This window comes from Octopus bimaculoides, chromosome 6 (genome assembly GCF_046866305.1).
Source record: "Octopus bimaculoides isolate indiv1 chromosome 6, ASM4686630v1, whole genome shotgun sequence".
In the NCBI taxonomy this organism is placed as follows: Eukaryota; Metazoa; Mollusca; class Cephalopoda; order Octopoda; family Octopodidae; genus Octopus; species Octopus bimaculoides.
The window spans coordinates 41239104-41257863 of record NC_142933.1 but is presented as its reverse complement, the minus strand read 5'-3'; the positions used below and the strand labels follow the sequence as shown (position 1 = coordinate 41257863).

Genomic DNA, 18760 nt, shown 5'->3' with positions numbered 1-18760 from the left:
TGCGGTTGACACATGAAATGTTTCGAGCGGGATCATTGCCAGTGCCCCTGGACTGGCTCATGTGCGGGCGACACATGAAATCTTTCGAGCGGGATCGATGCTAGTGCCCCTGGATTGGCTCATGTGCGGGCGACACATAAATCTTTCGAGCGGGATTGTTGGCAGTGCCCCTGGACTGGCTCATGTGCGGGCGACACATGAAATCTTTCGAGCGGGATCGTTGCCAGTACCCCTGGACTGGCTCTTGTGCGGGCGACACATGAAATGTTTCGAGCGGGACGGGATCGTTGCCAGTGCCCCTGGACTGGCTCATATGCGGGCGACACATGAAATCTTTTGAGCGGGATCGATGCCGGTGCCCCTGGACTGGCTCATGTGCGGGCGACACATGATATCTTTCGAGCGAGATCGTTGCCGGTGCCCCTGGGCCGGCTCTTGTGCGGGTGACACATGAGGTTTTTCGAGCGAGATCGTTGCTGGTGCCCCTGGACTGGCTCATGTGCGGGCGACACATGAAATCTTTCGAGCGAGATCGTTGCCAGTGCCCCTGGACTGGTTCTTGTGCGGGTGACACATGAAATGTTTTGAGCGGGACGGGATCGTTGCCAGTGCCCCTGGACTGGCTCATGTGCGGGCGACACATGAAATCTTTCGAGCGGGATCGTTGCCGGTGCCCCTGGATTGGTTCATGTGCGGGCGACACATGAAATCTTCCGAGCGGGATCGTTGCCGGTGCCCCTGGACTGGCTCTTGTGCTGGTGACACATGAAATTTCTTCGAGCGAGATCGTAGCCGGTGCCCTTGAACTGGCTCTTGTGTGGGGTTGTTGTAGGATTTTCGAGCGAGATCGTTGCTGGTGCCCCTGGACTGGCTCTTGTGCGGGTGATACATGAGGTTTCTCGAGCGAGATGAGCGTGGTCGTTGCCAGTACCGCCTGACTGGCCTTCGTGCGGGTGACACGTAAAAGCACCCACTACACTCTCTGAGTGGTTGGCGTTAGGAAGGGCATCCAGCTGTAGAAACACTGCCAAATCAGATTGGAGCCTGGTGTAGCCATCTGGTTTCACCAGTCCTCAGTCAAATCGTCCAACCCATGCTAGCATGGAAAGTGGACGTTAAACGACGACGACGACGACGACGATGTGAGAGGCCAGATCTGGCCCGTTTGAATATAAAACAGGTAGAATATTTGGATCTAATATGGCCTGTTTAAATACTAAATGGTTAAAAGAATCTTATTTTCCTAATTTATTTCCCCTTTTCTTGCAGAGTTGCTAACAATTGTTATAAATTTTTGTTTGCATTCTCCCACTTAAAGAGCATGCCATTTATTACATCAACTTGAAAACTCTGTTTATTCAAATATCCTGGTATTAGTCTTTTTGAGTTATTTCACATTTTATATTTTAATCATAAATAATTTATTAACTTTTCTCAGAGTTACAATCATGCAGAGAGTTTTGTAATCCCACACATATGATTTTATATACACATATATAGTGATATATGTATATGTTGTAACATCTATCTATCTATCTATCTATCTATCATCTATCTCCTTTCCTCCCTCCTCCCTATCTGTTAGTCTCCTCCTCTCTCTCTATATAAATATATATAAATATATATATATATGTATGTATATATATATATATATATATATATATACACACACACACACACATACAGACATATATACACACAAACATGTATATAGTGATATGTGGAAGAGATATAAGAAGAGAACGAAATGGAAATAATGAATGCATTGGAATAAAAAGAGAGAGAGAGAGAGAGAGAGAGAGAGAGAGAGAGAGAGAGAGAGAGAGAGAGAGAGAAAGAGAGAGAACGAGAGAGAGAGAGAGAGAATGATAATGTGGTAAAAGTAAGGAAGTATATTTTCTGTATCCCCTTGCCAAATGCTTAGAAAGTTAATGCATCAATTATTCTCTGTCACTATGGCACTTTATTAGACACTGGACACATTTCTTTGACAAACAAAGCTAGTTTTGTTTAACTCTGTCTGTTAGAACTCCAGAATAGTAAACATTATTATAGTTTGCCTGGTCTCACAACCGGAGTAGCAGCACTTTGATCTGTTCAGTTGTAAGTAATTTAACATGTGTGAAATATATTGTCAGCAATCAGGTATTTGCCTGTATGGTGCAACAATGCCAGATAGCAATAATGAGTCTGTGTACATTTGGTCATGTTTTTGAAGATTCATTACTTCTTTGGTGAACAATTAAATGTAATGCAAAAAAGAATTGTCTCCTGGACTTGCTGAAATAACATTAGTCAATAACAAATGTTATTTTCTGTTTTTTTTTCTCTTGCTGTATAATTCTTTTCTTCATTATCATAATTTATATTCCATGCATTAAATGCTGCCGATGATGGTGGTGGTGCATTCCCCATTGGTTTTAACAATAAGCATTCAGTTGTTCAATCAACTAAACTGCCTTACTTCAGCAACTGAAGAATGCCACCAAGGAGATAGGCATAATCGCTGAAACTAGCTCAATGTGGCTGTGGTTTTGGGTGGGGAACTGGCAGAGCCATTACTGTGCTGGAAAAAATGCTTAATGACATTGCTTCTGACTTTATGTTTTGAGTTCAAATGCTGCAGGGATTGACTTAGCCTTTCATCTTTTCAGGTTTGATAAGATATGTACCAGTTGAGCACCGGGTTCAATGTAATCAACTTGCACCCTCCCCCTCAATTGCCAGCCTTGTGTCAAAATTTGAAGCCAATGTAGTTGTGGTCGAAAGAATCTACAAGTGGGACTCTTCTGTAGGCGAAGACTAATTCAGTCCTGACTGCCTCACTCAGTGAAACATGGACACTGACAAAGAAATTATCAAACAAACTAGATGGCTGCTACACAAAGATCCTGCAAATGGTGCTAAATGTGAAATGGCAGCAACATATGACAAACGAATGCCTATATGGAGATCTGCTGAAAATTAGTGAGAAGATCAAGCAAAGATGGCTGCGACTATCTGGTCACTCCATGTGCCACTCTGCGTCGCATTCTGCATTAAATATATTGGCTTTGACTCAACTGTAACTATACTTTGCCCTAGCTTCGTAAGTGTAGTATAGCCCAAGTTTAGTCCTGGTCAACAAACCTTTGATTATCTGCAGTAGCTATGATCATCTCATCTTTTATTCAAAAACAGTGCATTTAGGACTACATTATCCAATATATCCTTCCCTTTTCAGAATAGTAGGATGTTATTTGAGGGAAATTTAACTGCTATTTCTAACAGTCACCACACAGAAGCTCTCTTGTTGGATCGATGTGTCTTTAGGTCAAGATATTATGACTAACATAAAGGCAAAGTGTTACTAAAATTGTTTAAGTATATTATTTAATTATAATAAAAGAAATACATTTTTTCTTGACATGAGAATAATTTTCAATATTAATTGTTCAACTGTCCTAACATTACATTCTCTTTATTGTAGTCATTTTAGTCATGGCAAAACTCATAACATTTATTATATCCTATTGCAACAGTTAAGTGTATAATGAACATGACAGATAAGCATTTTAAATGGTTGTCTCTTTGATCTGTTTTCTATAATTAGTAGTAGACTTCGTTATCTACAATGAGTTATGAGAATACTAATGTCCATGAAAACTTGGTGGGGAATAAATTACTGAAGTAAATCCTGTTTGCATTTTTTATGTAGATTTACACCTATGTTGTGAACTGACAATGTTGTGAACCAATGTTAAGTGACATATGGCTGTAGGGTTTTACAAACATCTTGAATAAGCTTGCTCACATGAGTTAGAACACACATCATGAAAAAAGAAGAATGTTGGATTTAAAGGGTAATCTAATTCATTGTCTGATATTGGTTTCAAATTTCAAATTTTCGCACAAGGCCAGCAACTCTGGGGGGGGGGGGGTAAGTTGATTATATCGACTCGGGTATTCGACTAGTACTTATTTTATTGACCCCTAAAAGGATAAAAGGTAAAGTTGACCTTGGTGGAATTTGAATGCAGAATGTAAAGATGGACAAAATGCCACTGAGCATTTTGCCTGGCATGCATACAATTCTCAGTGCCTGATATTCAAACCACTGCTTAGCCTTGAGTTCTTTCCTTTAGAGGTGCTGCTTCTGTTGCTAGCATTCAGACAAAGTTTCCACTATGGGTTTATCAATAAGGCAGAGGCATGGCTGTGTGGTTAAGAAGTTTGCTTTGAAATCATGTGGTTTCCAGTTTAGTCCCACTGTGCAGCACCTTGGACAAGTGTCTTCTACTATAGCCTTGGGATGACCAATATTTTGTCAGTGAATTTGGTTGACAGAAACTCTATGAAAGCCTATTGTGTGTGTGTGTGTGTGTGTGTATGTGTGCATGCGTGCGTGTGTGTGTGTGTGTGTATGTGTGCATGCATGCGTGTGTGTGTGTTTGTCATCACCCATTACACCACCTGATAACTAGTGTTGGTTTGTTTACAACCACAAAACTTGGCTCAGCAAAAGTGACTGATAGAATAAGTACCAGGCTCAAACAATAAGTACTGGGGGCAATTTGTTTGACTAAAAATACACTTTAAGAAAGTGCCTCAACATGGTCACAGTCCAATGACTGAAACAAGTTAATGACATTCCTTAATTTCACCCACCAGTTTTGGAGGCCTTACATGATGATTATAAGTGTCACCCTTCCTACCCCTAATTAAACCATTACAAGACACAAATTCTCAGCTCTTGCACAAACAGTTGTGTAGCTCAGTAGCTTGTCATTTTGAGCTTAATGTAAAAATTCCTAATCTGTAAGAATATTCTTTTAAATATTTTAAATTACAATGTTAAAAGTTGACATTTTAAATCACTATGTTAAAAAAGTACCATACTAAATTAGTGTTAAACAACCAGGATACCAAACTGGTAGGTTAACCTAAAATAACTTTTAAATTGAACCTTAGGTTAATTTCAGAAAAACTCTCTAAAACATGGAAAATTTATTTTCTTTTTTTAATAATAAACTGTCAGATTTTGTCAAAAATTACTGCCTTCACCAATTCAACTGAACTGTAAACATTTAAAAAAAAAAAAACATCCTATTAGTTGGCAAGGAAAACAGTTTCACTAAAATTAAATGCTTATTTTTGAAAATTTTTATGTAACTTAATTAGAAGAGGAAGGTCAGAAGTCGTGACACTTTCCAGGGTCTGAAAATGGTGAGAGGCAAGAAAAAAGTTATTCTCAGGCTGCAGAACTGACCACAATGCTTCTAAAAACATCCAAGATCTTTGTGGTGGTGTTTAATTGAGCGATGCATTTAATCTACCATCCAAGAACTGGAATGAAACTCTCTGTTGGGATTTCACATAGTTTCTGTTGGTCAAATTCCTCTCACCAGGCTTTGGCCAAACTAAGGCTATAGTCAGAGATATTTGCCCAGAGAGATGGGATTCAAAATCATGTGGTTACGAAGCAAACCTTTTACAGTCATACTTGTATCCATAAATATCAAACTTTTCCAGATTTGTAAGAACAGAAAGTTTAATTAAGTTTCTGTTATGGTCAGGGACATAATGAGAAATTTAAGATAAATTTAAGACAAGGGATCCAAAGGCAAAGTCACTAAATTCTCTTTACTCATGTATGATTTTTATTTAGCTCTTATGAACACACACACATCTTACTTTTATATATATTCATTATATAACAAGTGAGGCTGTGTGGTTGCTTATCAATAATGTGGTCTTGGGTTCAGTTCCTCTGCTTAGCATTACTATAGCCAATACCCCTGGACTTACCAAAGATTTGTGAGTAGATTTTGCTGATAAAACTGAAAGAAGACTGTTGTATATATATATATATATATATATACACACACACAACAAATCTATCTATCTATCTATCTATCTCTCTCTCTCTCTCTCCCTCTCTCTCTCTCTCTCTCTCTCTCTCTATATATATATATATATATATATATATATGCACCTGTGCATGTGTGTGTGTATGTATACATATATACATAAATGCATATACATACACACACAGACACAGACATATCCATACATACACACACACACAACTGTATATATATGTATGAGGACAGCTGCATGAAGAGAAGTACTGAGCTGTAATTGTGAAGGGTATCTGTGGAAGTGGGGACACCCAGGAAGACATGGGACAAAGTGGTGAGAAAGAATCTTCAGACACTGGGCCTCACTGAGGAAATGACAAGGGACCGGGAGATGTAGGGACTCACTGTACTTGATAAGACATGGTCAAGCTGAGTAAAATCACTGTCTTCCACATACCCAGGATTGTCCTTTCAGGTGCCAGTGCCACATAAAAAGCACCCATGCTTTATCTGTGGGACTGAGCCAGTGCTGCATGTGAAAAGCTGGTGGCATGTGAAAAGCACCCACTACACTCTGTTAAGTAGCTGGCATTAGGAAGGGCATTCAACTGTAGAAACCATGCCACGACAGACAATTGGAGTCTGGCCAGCTGCAAACCGTCCAACCTATGCTAGCATGGAAAGACGACATTAAACGATGATGGTGATGATGATGATAATACACACACACACACGCACACACACACACACACACACACACACACACACACACACATATAGTATATAGTGACAATGACATGCAACCAAGACCTTTGGAGATATGCCATGCTTGTGAAGACCTGTTGAACCAAGTGAAAGCGTAGTCGCAGCCAATGCTAGTGCAACCTGACTGGCACCCCTGCTGGCGGCATGTAAAAAGCACCATTTGAGTGTGGTCGATGCCAGTGCCGCTTGACAGGCTCCCATGCCAGTGGCATGTAAAAGCATCCACTACACTCTTGGAGGGGTTGGTGTTAGGACGGACATCCAACTGTAGAAACCTTGCCAAATCAGACTGGAGCATGGTGCAGCTTCCCAGCTTGCCAGTTCTCAGTCAAACCAGCCAACCCATGCCAGCATCAAAAGTGGATGTTAAACGATTACTATAATGATGATGATATAAATATTGTTACAGATCCTGGTATATTTCAAGTATGATCTGCTAAGATATCAAATCACCTGATTGATAACCAAAAATAAATACTATCCCTTTTGATTTCATCTTTCCAAGTTCTCTCTTGTGGAAAGACAGTTTATCAAGATTTCCTGTTTTGGTAATGTAAAGAAGTTATTCCCTCCCTTATTCTAATTTGCTCCCTGGTTTTGGCATTTCCTTTGAATCTGTTCCCTATAGAAATTGGTTTTTGCACTTGTTCACTTTGTACTAATTTACCATTTTGTATGTTCTCCAAGCTTAATTAATAAATCCTTCCTCTTATAATGAGTCTTTCACTAATAATTAAATCATTTTCTTAAAAACTAAACAATGATTTCTGTTATCTTTTCCTCTCAGAAAGTGAACATCTCATTTTATTACTTGTGCTAAAGTAAACATTAGGACATAGCAACGCAAAAAGAAATGTGTGTGCATGCACACACACACACACACAAACACGTACAGACACACACTCACACATACATATGCTCACACACACACATGCACGCACACACACCACACACACATGCATACACACCAATGTGCACACAAACAGACAGACAGAAATGCTTGGGATATCTTTTTTATTGATGTTCTTCCATATCTTAAGATTATGGTAAAGCAGTTTCTGCTGTTCACTTTTATCAATCTACATGTTAGTACACTACATAAATTCTTAACATTATCTGATTAAGAGTAAAAAAAAAAACCCACTAAAGAAATATCATCTTAGAACTAAACCAGAAGATACCTGAAAGAAAACAAAGATAAAATAAACACAAATTAAAATCAATGTTTTGAAAGTTTTTTTTCTTTTTCTGCTTAAAGCTATTTTTGATATGGATCCAGATTTCTAAAACTCATTCCTCATTCGCTTTTACACACTAGTTGAATTGTTCTGGAAATCTGCATGAGTTGTTGGAGAAAATCTATGGCTGAATTATCATTATTTTCGTTTTTTCATATTTCAGTCAAGAAAGAACAGCAGTGCTCATGACACTTCCCAGAGCCTCCAGAACTAGTGGGCTGGCCCAGAGCTTGTTCATTCTTCTGAACATTGCTGCTGCACAATTCACACCTGCCTCAGTGCCCCACTCTGTACCAATAATGATGCCCTGAGAAGTGAAGTTGGGACATCTTTAGTGGATTTTTCATTCACAAGAATTTGTGTCTTTCCTTTACTCCTGACCTACATCATGCACTCACTCATTACATTACACCCACCCCTAATTCTCACTCTCTTTTTGCAATCTTGTGAACTCTCCCACCCATTCACCCTATCCAGTCTCCAGTCCACTTTACTATATACACCTCCCTGTAACATTTGGGTGAAAACCTGCTGCCTTCTCCCCATTACATCTTCATCAGCTTCTCTCTCCCTCCTCTCTCTCCATCTGTGGTAGCCATGTTTTCCTTCTAATGCAAGGTGCTGTTTTGTCCCTCAATACTATTTCACACCTTCGTTGAGGGGGGTCTTGACCTGCAAGTTGCTTGGTGATCACACTGTTACTGGTATCACATATAAAGCATCCAGTACACTCTGTAAAGTAGTTGGCATTAGGAAGGGCATCCAGCCATAGGAACCATGCCAAAGCAAACAGCAAAGCTTGGTGCAATCTTCTGATTTGGCAGTTCCTGTCAAACCGTCCTACTCATGCCAACATGGATAAAGGATGGTAAATGATGATGATGTTGATGAGAAGCAGAGTTGATGAAAGCAGAGTTGATCTTGGTGAATTATTGAACTCATGATACTGGAAGCCAGAACAAATGCCATAAGGTATTTTTACCAATGCTCTAATCCTTCTGTCAACACCTCACCCAATGTTATTCTTAAAGCACAATAGTTAGCATGTGATGAGTTCAAACTTCGTATGAAATGGTTTGAGACTGAGGTATTCAAGAATGGTTGCATAGTTGATATATTGAACTTTATTACTTACTTTTTTTATATTATATTGTGACATATATTTACTTACATATGTTAGAAAAAAAAAAAGGAATGATTGAAGATGAGGAGTCTGCAAGCTGCAGTACAGGCAGCTTACTGTAAGAAATCAGTAACAGAAAAATAACATATAAAGGGTTGAGGGGACGATTTAATCCTGTCCTTATAGTCTTCCTAGTGCTGGTTGTATGATAGCATCTGCCCAGTCCACTCTGTATAGTGGTTGTTGATAGGAAGGGTATCCAGTTATAGAAACTATGCTTAAAAGAAAGATGAACAACAACAGAGATTAGTGTTATTTTTCTCTAATGAAGTGTTTCTCTGATGACAAAACATTGTAACAGGAGACTAGATACCATGTGATCATCCAACTCATTGTTTCTCATAGGGCAGCAGAGAGAACTATATGGGGCTGTAATAGGGTGGCCAAATTACAGTGTTTGTTCAAAACCATGGCAAAGGAAGATGAATTATATGGATGCAAACAATATTTTATCTTCTCATTAACTAAGAGAAAAGGGGCAAAGAATTTTGTGAAGTGGGTAGGCTGGTATTTGTCAGCTGAAGAATCATTGGTCTGATCCATGATGCCAGCATGGAAAACAAAGATTTAGAACAATGATAATATATATATAAGATAGGCTTCTGCAGTTTCTGTGTACCTAATTTCACTCACTGGGCATTGATCAACCCCAGTCTGTGGTACTTGCCCAAAGTGTTTCCATGTGGGATTGGACGTACAAACCACATGGTTGCAAATCAAACTTCTCCACTACATAACTATGCTTCTTTAGTAATAAATCCTTTAAAAATTTGAATCTTTGTTGGTCTTTTGAAAGTTTTGTTTCCATGCAGTAATATATGAAAGGCAATTTTTTCATTTGTCTCTAACCCTCTTCCAACACACTCATACACATTTTAGTGTAAGGCCACCTTTTTCACTATGTGTTTTCATATGATAAGATAATTGCACAGGAAATTGTCTAAACAAACATTTCCCAAACACAGTATCTCAGAAGCTAGTACGCCAGATTACTCAGTAGTTATATTACTAGAATAGCCTTTCTTTCAGATGTCTGTACAAATTCGGGTTATTGGTATTTTTTACTTGTATCAGCCTTTGGAGAAAATAAATAAACAAACAAATAAATGAAGAAATAAATAAAGAAAGAAAAATAAGAAACAACTCTCTTTTAGATGTAAATAATTTCCTTCAAAGTTTTCTCATGTAACCACTGAAAATTTGCACATCTTTCCAACCCATAATAGTATATATAAACAAACAAAAAGAAATTAAAGAACTACAGCATCAAAAAAGATGGTCTTCACATTCAAATTATTATTATTTTTTTTTTTTTCCTTTCAGTTTTCATTTGCAGACATTCAACAGGATAATGAGGCCAGTTTTATTCAAATGTTAGTACAGGTATTATAAAATGGTTAAACTAATCAAGCACTAAACAGACAACAACTGTAATAACACTAACAATAACAACAACAACATTAAAAAATGGAGAATACTGAAAGGTAGAAAAATAAAACAAAAAAAAATCCCAAAATCCAAAGCATGCAAAACTGCTACCCCAATGAAAGCAAACAAAGGAATGGTTACCTGAAAGGTTGTTATAAATGCCCAGAGAAGGGAATCAAAGTTAGCTCTTTTGCAGTGACAACTAAGTTTGCTGGTAGCAGGTTTCCAATTTTGTAGTGATGGGAATGTAGTAGTGGTAGTAGTAGTACTAGTAGAATTAGTAGTAGAATTAATAATGTTGGTGACAGTTGTGGTAATATTGTTGTTGTTGTTATTGGTGGTGAAGATTGGAATAGCAGTGGTACTAGTAGTGGTGTTGATGGTGTAAATGGGTTCATCGTTCTGCTGATGACCTTCACAGAATTTGCCGCCGAAAAAACACATGCCTAAAACACTACATGCAGGTGGGGAGATAAAATAAAGTGACACAGTTGGCAAACTTGGGTAAAGAACAGTTCTAGTATTAATGGTTACAAATCTTCTGACTACATTGTTAGACAACAACTACAATGGCAGGTGAGGTTGAAGAGAGAATTAGTTATTACATAAAACTGGTAACATGGAGAATACATATATATATGTGTGTGTATATATATATAAATATATATATATATATATATATATATATATATATATTTATATATATATATATATATATATATATATATATATATATATATATATATATATATATATATATGTATGTATATACATATGTATGTATATACATATATATGTATATACATATATATATACATACATATATATATATATACATACATATAAATATATATATATATATGTAGATACAATTATACACTTATATACATATATATACATATTATATAAAATAAAATCTTGGCTGATGCATTAATGCGCTGCAGTTCTTGCAACAGCTGCTACTTAATGATGGTGATGATAATGATGATGATGATGATGATGATGATGATGATGATGATGATGATGATTGATGATGATGCTGATAAAGCGCATGGAATTATTGCAGATGACAATAAAGAGAGCAAGATACAGAAAACATTGCCTCCCAGATTGATGCCAGTAAGCAACAGAACTCTACTAGCGAAAGCAATGTCAATGTAAATGTTGTTGTTGTTGATGATGATGATGATGATGATGATGATGATGATGATGATGATGATGATTATGATGATGATGATGATCTTGTGAGTTGTTGACTGTGATAATATTGCTGGAAACTTAGGACAAAATGCAGTTGCAAGGCAAGATATTTAGCTGCACAATTAGATCTACTCATTAACCTTTTCACTGCTGTAACATAATGTACCACAAATCAAGAGATTTTACTTTTAAATTCTGTCAAGTTAATATATATTTTAGCATAGGGACACTGGTGCATGGACAATAACAAATTAGAATTCTTTAAAAAAACGTTGGGTCAAACAGTATACATTCTCTCTTATATTTTAACAATCTTAACCCATTGATACTAATCCTTTATATTTCCATATGATGAAATCAGCCTCTGGTTCCTTCATACAGACCTTATATGATCTTAATTTAAAAATCTTCCATCATATTTTTATATAATACTCTTTTGTTACATTCCAAATATTAGCTTCATAGTGAAAAAGTTATTTATTTTATTAAATACATCCAAATTCATAATTATTTTCAAAATTAATTGAAAAACAGTGTGTTTCATTAGAAATATATCCATGAAAGGGTTAAAGAGATATTACAAGACATAACTAGTTTCATGTCTACGAAAATATTAACACGCATGTTAGTTCTAGCTACTGAATGATTTATCAATTACATAATTTAAATTATGTAGTGATATAAGACTATTCCTTCCTTCTTGCTTAATGTTCATAAATTAAGGTTGATTAAAGTCATATATTGAAAATGAAATATAAATCAACTGTCAGTTGACCCTTCATCACTCTTTTACTCTTTTACTTGTTTCAATCATTTGACTGCGGCCATCCAGGAACATCGTCTTTAGTCGAACAAATCGACCCCAGGATTTATTCTTTGTAAGCCTAGCACTTATTCAATCAGTCTATTTTGCTGAACTGCTAAGTTACAGGGACGTAAACACACCAACATCGGTTGTCAAGTAATGGCGGGAGGACAGACACAGATAGACGAACACATACACACACATACATATATATATATATATATATATATATATATATACGATGGGCTTCTTTCAGTTTCCATCTACCAAATCCACTCACAAGGCTTTGGTTGGCCTGAGGCTATAGTAGAAGACATTTGCCCAAGATGCCATGCAGTGGAATTGAACCTGGAACCATGTGATTGGGAAGCATGCTTCTTACCACACAGTCACTCCTGTGCCACTCACTGTCACTCATATTTCATAAACTCTGTAGTCTTATCTTTTGACTAAATGAAAGCTCTGAAGAAACAACAATTATATGTTTGGTGGTGAGATGGCTGAGTCATTAGAGTGTCTGGTAGAACGACTCATAGAATTTGTTCTGACGCTCTGCGCCTTGAGTTCAAATCTTATCAATGTCAACTGAGATTTTATCCTCTTAGGATCAATAAAAAATGAACCAATTCAGTGTAGGAGATTGGCAAAACTATAAGGATATAACCTTGCAGTATTTGTTTCAACACTCTATGTATCTTGAGTTCAAACCCCATCATGGCCTATAGGGAGGGTTTATTTAATCCGTTACCTAGTTTAACTCCACAATGTGGCAACTTGGGTGACTTTAGCAGAGTCCACTCAGTTGCAAGAGACACCTAGTTTGTGGATATAACGCTATCTCCTTTCCACCAGTTTCATTGACCCTGTCATGGGGCAAGGGTACTGCCTTCTATCTTGATTAAAAAATGAAAAATAGAAAACTAAGCTTGAGAAGGTTAAGTTCCTTGAGCAAAATGAAATAGTTTTATTACCTCACAGAAAGAAGAAAACCTTTATATGTGAGCCTACTTCAATTTTTACCTACTGAAATTATATATATATATATATATATATATCATGTGATCATGTGACCGACCAGGCTGTCAGATGTCACACCTCACTGGTCACAATGTGCTTTTGCAGCATTGTTTTTGCTGAAATTATATATATATATATCATCATCATCATTTAACATCTGCCTTCCATGCTGGCATGGGTGGAACTATTCTAGGAGTACATATATTAGTTTTTAAATTTGGTTTCATGTAGCTTAAAGTTTTGTAGGTTCGTCACTCAAACCTAGCGGCTCAAGCCTAGGTGAGCAAATATATATATATATATATACAATGTGTGTGTATGCTTATATATATATATATACAATGTGTGTGTATGCTTATATATATATATATATATATATATATATATATATATAAGGTTAAGAAGGGTATTGGATTCAACCAAACCCAAAGATACAGGTAATACCGAGTAAGTGCTGTATACCGGCTAGTTCTGCCCCATTCGTTGTATATAGATTAATTTTAATATTCTTAGAAAGACAAAACAAAGGCATTCATATATCTGTGTAACTTCTCTTTTGCATATATATCTGAGAAAAAAACTCAGTGAAGTCTTATTCATTAATATATGTGCCAAACCATTATGATTGCATTTTATGTTTGTAGGTTTAGGTACATTGCATAACATGCTTGGTATAGTGAGGCACTGCAATGCTTGCAGCAAAATTTGAATGCATCCTTATTCTTTTTAATCACTTAACTACAACAGATAAATATCAGGTTAACTGAGTTGTAAGTCAACTCAAAAGAAAAAATCAATATCTCTTGAAATTAAGAGTAAAATATAGCTTGGCAGAAAACAAGGTGAAGTTATAAATATTCTAGTTAATTTTATACTTGAAAATGTGAACACAGGGAAAAAATTTTGAAGAATAATGAATTATCTAAAATAACTTTAAACAACACATAATAATTGACTTATAAATGTTAATTGAAGTATTATCATGGAATAATTACTGTATATGAACGCTAACCAAGAAAAATACCAAGTCTTACAAGGCCAAATCATGTCTAGGGTTGTCATGTTAACACCAACAGACTCACTCCCCACTGCATTGTACATGCATTTTACATTTAATTAATTTTGATTAATTTAAATTCTAAGATTGTTTACCTTGCTTTTTCTTATTCAGAATTTATAATTAAGATAATGCTGGTTTCTAATATCATTAAGAGTGTAATAATTTTAATTAATCATTTTTTTTTTACTACATCAAGTATATTACTGCCCATTTTATTATTTGTTTTATGCAGCAGAAATTTCTGGGAATACTTCTTTAGTCATTTTAGAAATATTATTCTGTTAGTCCTTGTCATCTTTTTTGAAAAGTGGCAATGTTCTATCATGAAAAACACTATAGTATCCATTTACAAGATATTTCCCTAGAATTTTGTATACAAAGAAATGAAGTTGCAGAACAATCCTATCTATGTTATCAGAGAAAAAAAATTGCTTTTAGAATGACAAAAATAGCTATATTATTTGTCTTAGAATGATAGAAGATTATATATTTCATAATTCATATTCTAAAGATAAAATAAATGTTGAAACATTAAAGATATTTGAACTGTTTCCCCTACTGAAATTCTCATTAGAGAATTGATAATGGTTAAAATATGAAGAAACAATGGGAATTCAGGTAGCAGTGGTGGTGGTAGTGGTGGTGGTGGTGGTGGTGGTGCAGGGGATGTTTGGGAAAATAAACATTTGGTACAGCATTGGAAAAGTTAATGTGGTTCAAGAACAATGCAATGGTGCATGCTACTACTGAAGTAGATGCAAATAAATAGTACTTCCTGGCGGCCTGTATTGGAAAGCTAAAACAATTTGCATTACTAAGATTCTAAGACATGCATTACAAGAAATGGGTGGAGGGTGAAAAAAAAATTAATGCAAAATTGAAAGGAAAAAAAAGTTAATTAAATTTCTGAAAAATAAATGTTTTCCTATTTCATTTTATTATTATTAATTTTTTTTTATTTTTGAAGGAAAGTTAGTTGATAAATGCAACAAAAGAAATTAAGAAATTAAACTTTGCCAAAAGCGCTGCCAAGATCAGAAGACATTGCCACACTTCAGAGCATTTCAGAGTAATGTAGATATAATTTTTTTTAAAAGGATGATGGTTTGTTTTTGGCCCCCAAACTGAGAGTTTATCATAGGAGAAAATAGAACATAGATGTATTTTTTGTCCCCCATATAAAATTTAATTGAGTCAACTATTCAACTTTCCATGCTCATAGATACAAATAAATGAATTGTCATTCCTGTTGATTTCAGAAGATTGGTGATCAGATTTATGACATTTATCCCTATCCGAAAGGCATTTGTGGAACAAATTAAAAATAGAAAGGGAAACTACTTCTAAGAACCAAACCTATTTTGTAGGTTCAGTTTTTCAGAAACTTACCACTTGTACTTCAACCTTTGTTACAGAGAGAAAGAAAAAATTATTGGTTGATGATTCATTTACACTGCTTTTGTATCTGGCTTGCAAGATTCTTTATGAGAATTTGTGTGTTGAAACAAATTTTGTTGTGTCTGGAGAGTCCTATTGCCACAGTTTATATATATATATATATATATATATATATATATATGTACACACACATATACACACACACATGCACACATACATATGCACATACAGACACACACACAAATACACACAGACACACACATACAGAGAGAGAGAGAGAGAGAGAGAGAGAGAGAGAGAGAGAGAGAGAGAGCGAGCGAGAGAGAGAGAGAGGGAGGTAGATTTAGGGCTGTGACATAGATCAAGAAACAGTCATATATTTTATTTAGTTTAATCAACTAAGGAAGTAGATATCAATTGATATTCACAATTTATGAGAGATTGTTTGGGGATTGAAGAAAAAAATAAACATGCACTTTGGTTTGCGAAGTCAATTCATGACAGCATGTGTGTACGTGTGTGTGTGTGTGAGTGCACATATGTGTGTATGTATCAGTATGATTGTCAGGATATATGGATATAAATAAATATTTATCGCCTTTAACTGTTAAAATTATGTATTAAAGTATTAAATAAATCTTATGAAAAGTAAACAAGTAGAATATGTTCAAGCTAAATTAAACTCAACGATTTTAGTTGTTTTGGCGCCCTTACATTTTTCTAAACCAAGTTTCATGTGCTGTCCTCACTTCTTATCCCATCAATTATACATTTTTACTTTCCACAAGTTTGAGAAGAGTAAAGAAGTTTTCTATACACTAAATTTTTCCAAACATTCTATGTTTACTAAGCAAAAAATAGCTAAACACAATTAAACTGAATTTCTTTAAGCACAATGGCCGTTGTGTTTTGGTACAGAATTTAATCTATCACATGCTCAAAACAGAAAATATACCGTCTTAAAAATGAACATAATGGAAATAAAAATCAGTCCTGTTTATATTATACTAGTAAAAAAAAAAAAAAAAAAAAAAAAAAAAATGAGGTGGAATGGTTCTGGTTGAAATCATGTTTGAATGAGAAGAAAATAAAATAGATCAACTCTGAACATGAAGCTCAGCTAAACACAATCTCAATTGAGGAATATTTATATATGTGGTGTGTTGGATCTGTGAATCAGGTTTTACTTGGACAACACAACAGAAACAATTACAGAACAGCTGCTGCCATCAATATTATAAATGAAATACAATCTGCAATATATGACTTACAAAACACTTCTCTTCTTACTATCATAAAGAATCCACCTCCAGTTTTCACTAGTTGGCTTCAAAGGTCAGATCCACTCTAATCGACATTATCTATACTCTTTAAAAATTTCATGCAACTGATCTTATAGGAATTATCTCCCCTGTCTGTTGCTTCTATATACCAAGCACTTTTAGAAGAAATTTTTGTTTACAAATTGCTTTGATAACCTCAATTTACTGAAGTTTTTCTGACTGTCTATATTACTTCATATGTGAGACCCTATTATATTTGTAATTAATATGCAGAACACTCCCCTGAGGTATTTTTCTTCAACCGTATTTATGAGGCAGAAACTTCAATACTAAAACAATAAATATACAAGTGAAAAGTGAACAGAGCAGTCAAATACATATTCCCTCCAAGCATTATGAATGAAAACTAAAAGAGTAATTAGTCTATGAATTAATTTTTTTCTTGAAGAACATTACTGTTCTATCTATGTTACCTTACTACTTCAGAGCTGCTCATAGTTTCTATGTAATTATAGCAATCTCTTCTTATGAAGAAAATGTAATTATAGAGGCCAATTACTAATGAGTAAAATGTAATTATTATGGTTACCAATAAAGCTGCTTGCTTTCCCCAAAGTCAAGAAAAAATTGTTACACAAGTAATTCTGATGGTTAAAAAAGGAAAAATACAAATATTAAGAAGTATGGAGAAAGATATCTTAGAATGGTTATTTCTGAAAATATCTGTAAAGCATGATATATATGGATATAGATATGTATCTATGTATAAATACATGCACACACACACACACACACGCACACACACACACACACACACACACACACACACACACACGTGTATGTATATATATGAAATTATATATACATGTATACTTGCATATCATAATAGCCACATAATTCATAATTCTATGAATCCATATATTACATTACAATATATATATATATATATATATATATATATATATATATATATATATATATATATATATATATATATATGTATATATATATATATAGCTATAAATATATCATCACCATCACTATCGTTTTTACATCCACTTTTCCTTTCTTGCATGGGTCAGACAACATTTTGTTGATTTTCTTCCTATCACAGACGTTCCTCTGTTTCCAAGCAAAGAAATATTTCTCCTAGACTTTTGAACATGAACACCACAAATTGCTGAATATTTTTTCATTGAAAGTTACAAACAAATGATACTGCTTATATGACTGAAATTTGTTTACAACTGGTGCACAATATCAAGACAAGAACACCTAGACATATGCAAATGCGTATGTGTGTATATATATACATGTATATATATATAAAATACAAAAATGGGACAAGAATGCAAAACATCTTGACAGTTAGGTGATACAAAAAAGGGACAACAAAACATCCAGACAGACGATACAAAGAAAACAAGGATGGGTCATTCGGAGTTTTCTATTCTATCGAGTTCCAGATTATCTTTGCAATTTTGGCTGGTTATTCTCTAGATTGCTCCAATCTGGCCAGCACCAAGGAAAAACTAAGCGAAGA

The 18760-nt window shown here is 35.2% G+C and overlaps 1 protein-coding gene across 6 annotated transcripts in view; it reads right to left on the bottom strand.

The window, feature by feature from the left end:
- LOC106884336 (voltage-dependent T-type calcium channel subunit alpha-1G) overlaps window positions 1-18760 on the bottom strand; it is a 1091242-nt gene that overhangs the window by 369443 nt on the left and 703039 nt on the right. For 3 of the 6 annotated variants that reach the window (XM_089353780.1, XM_089353779.1, XM_089353778.1), the window contains one exon: window positions 10596-10908. The exons of the other annotated variants lie outside the window; for them this stretch is intronic. In XM_089353780.1, coding sequence (XP_089209906.1) covers window positions 10596-10908 — 313 coding nt within the window. The remainder of the gene's footprint in view (window positions 1-10595; window positions 10909-18760) is intronic. 6 annotated transcript variants of the gene reach the window in all.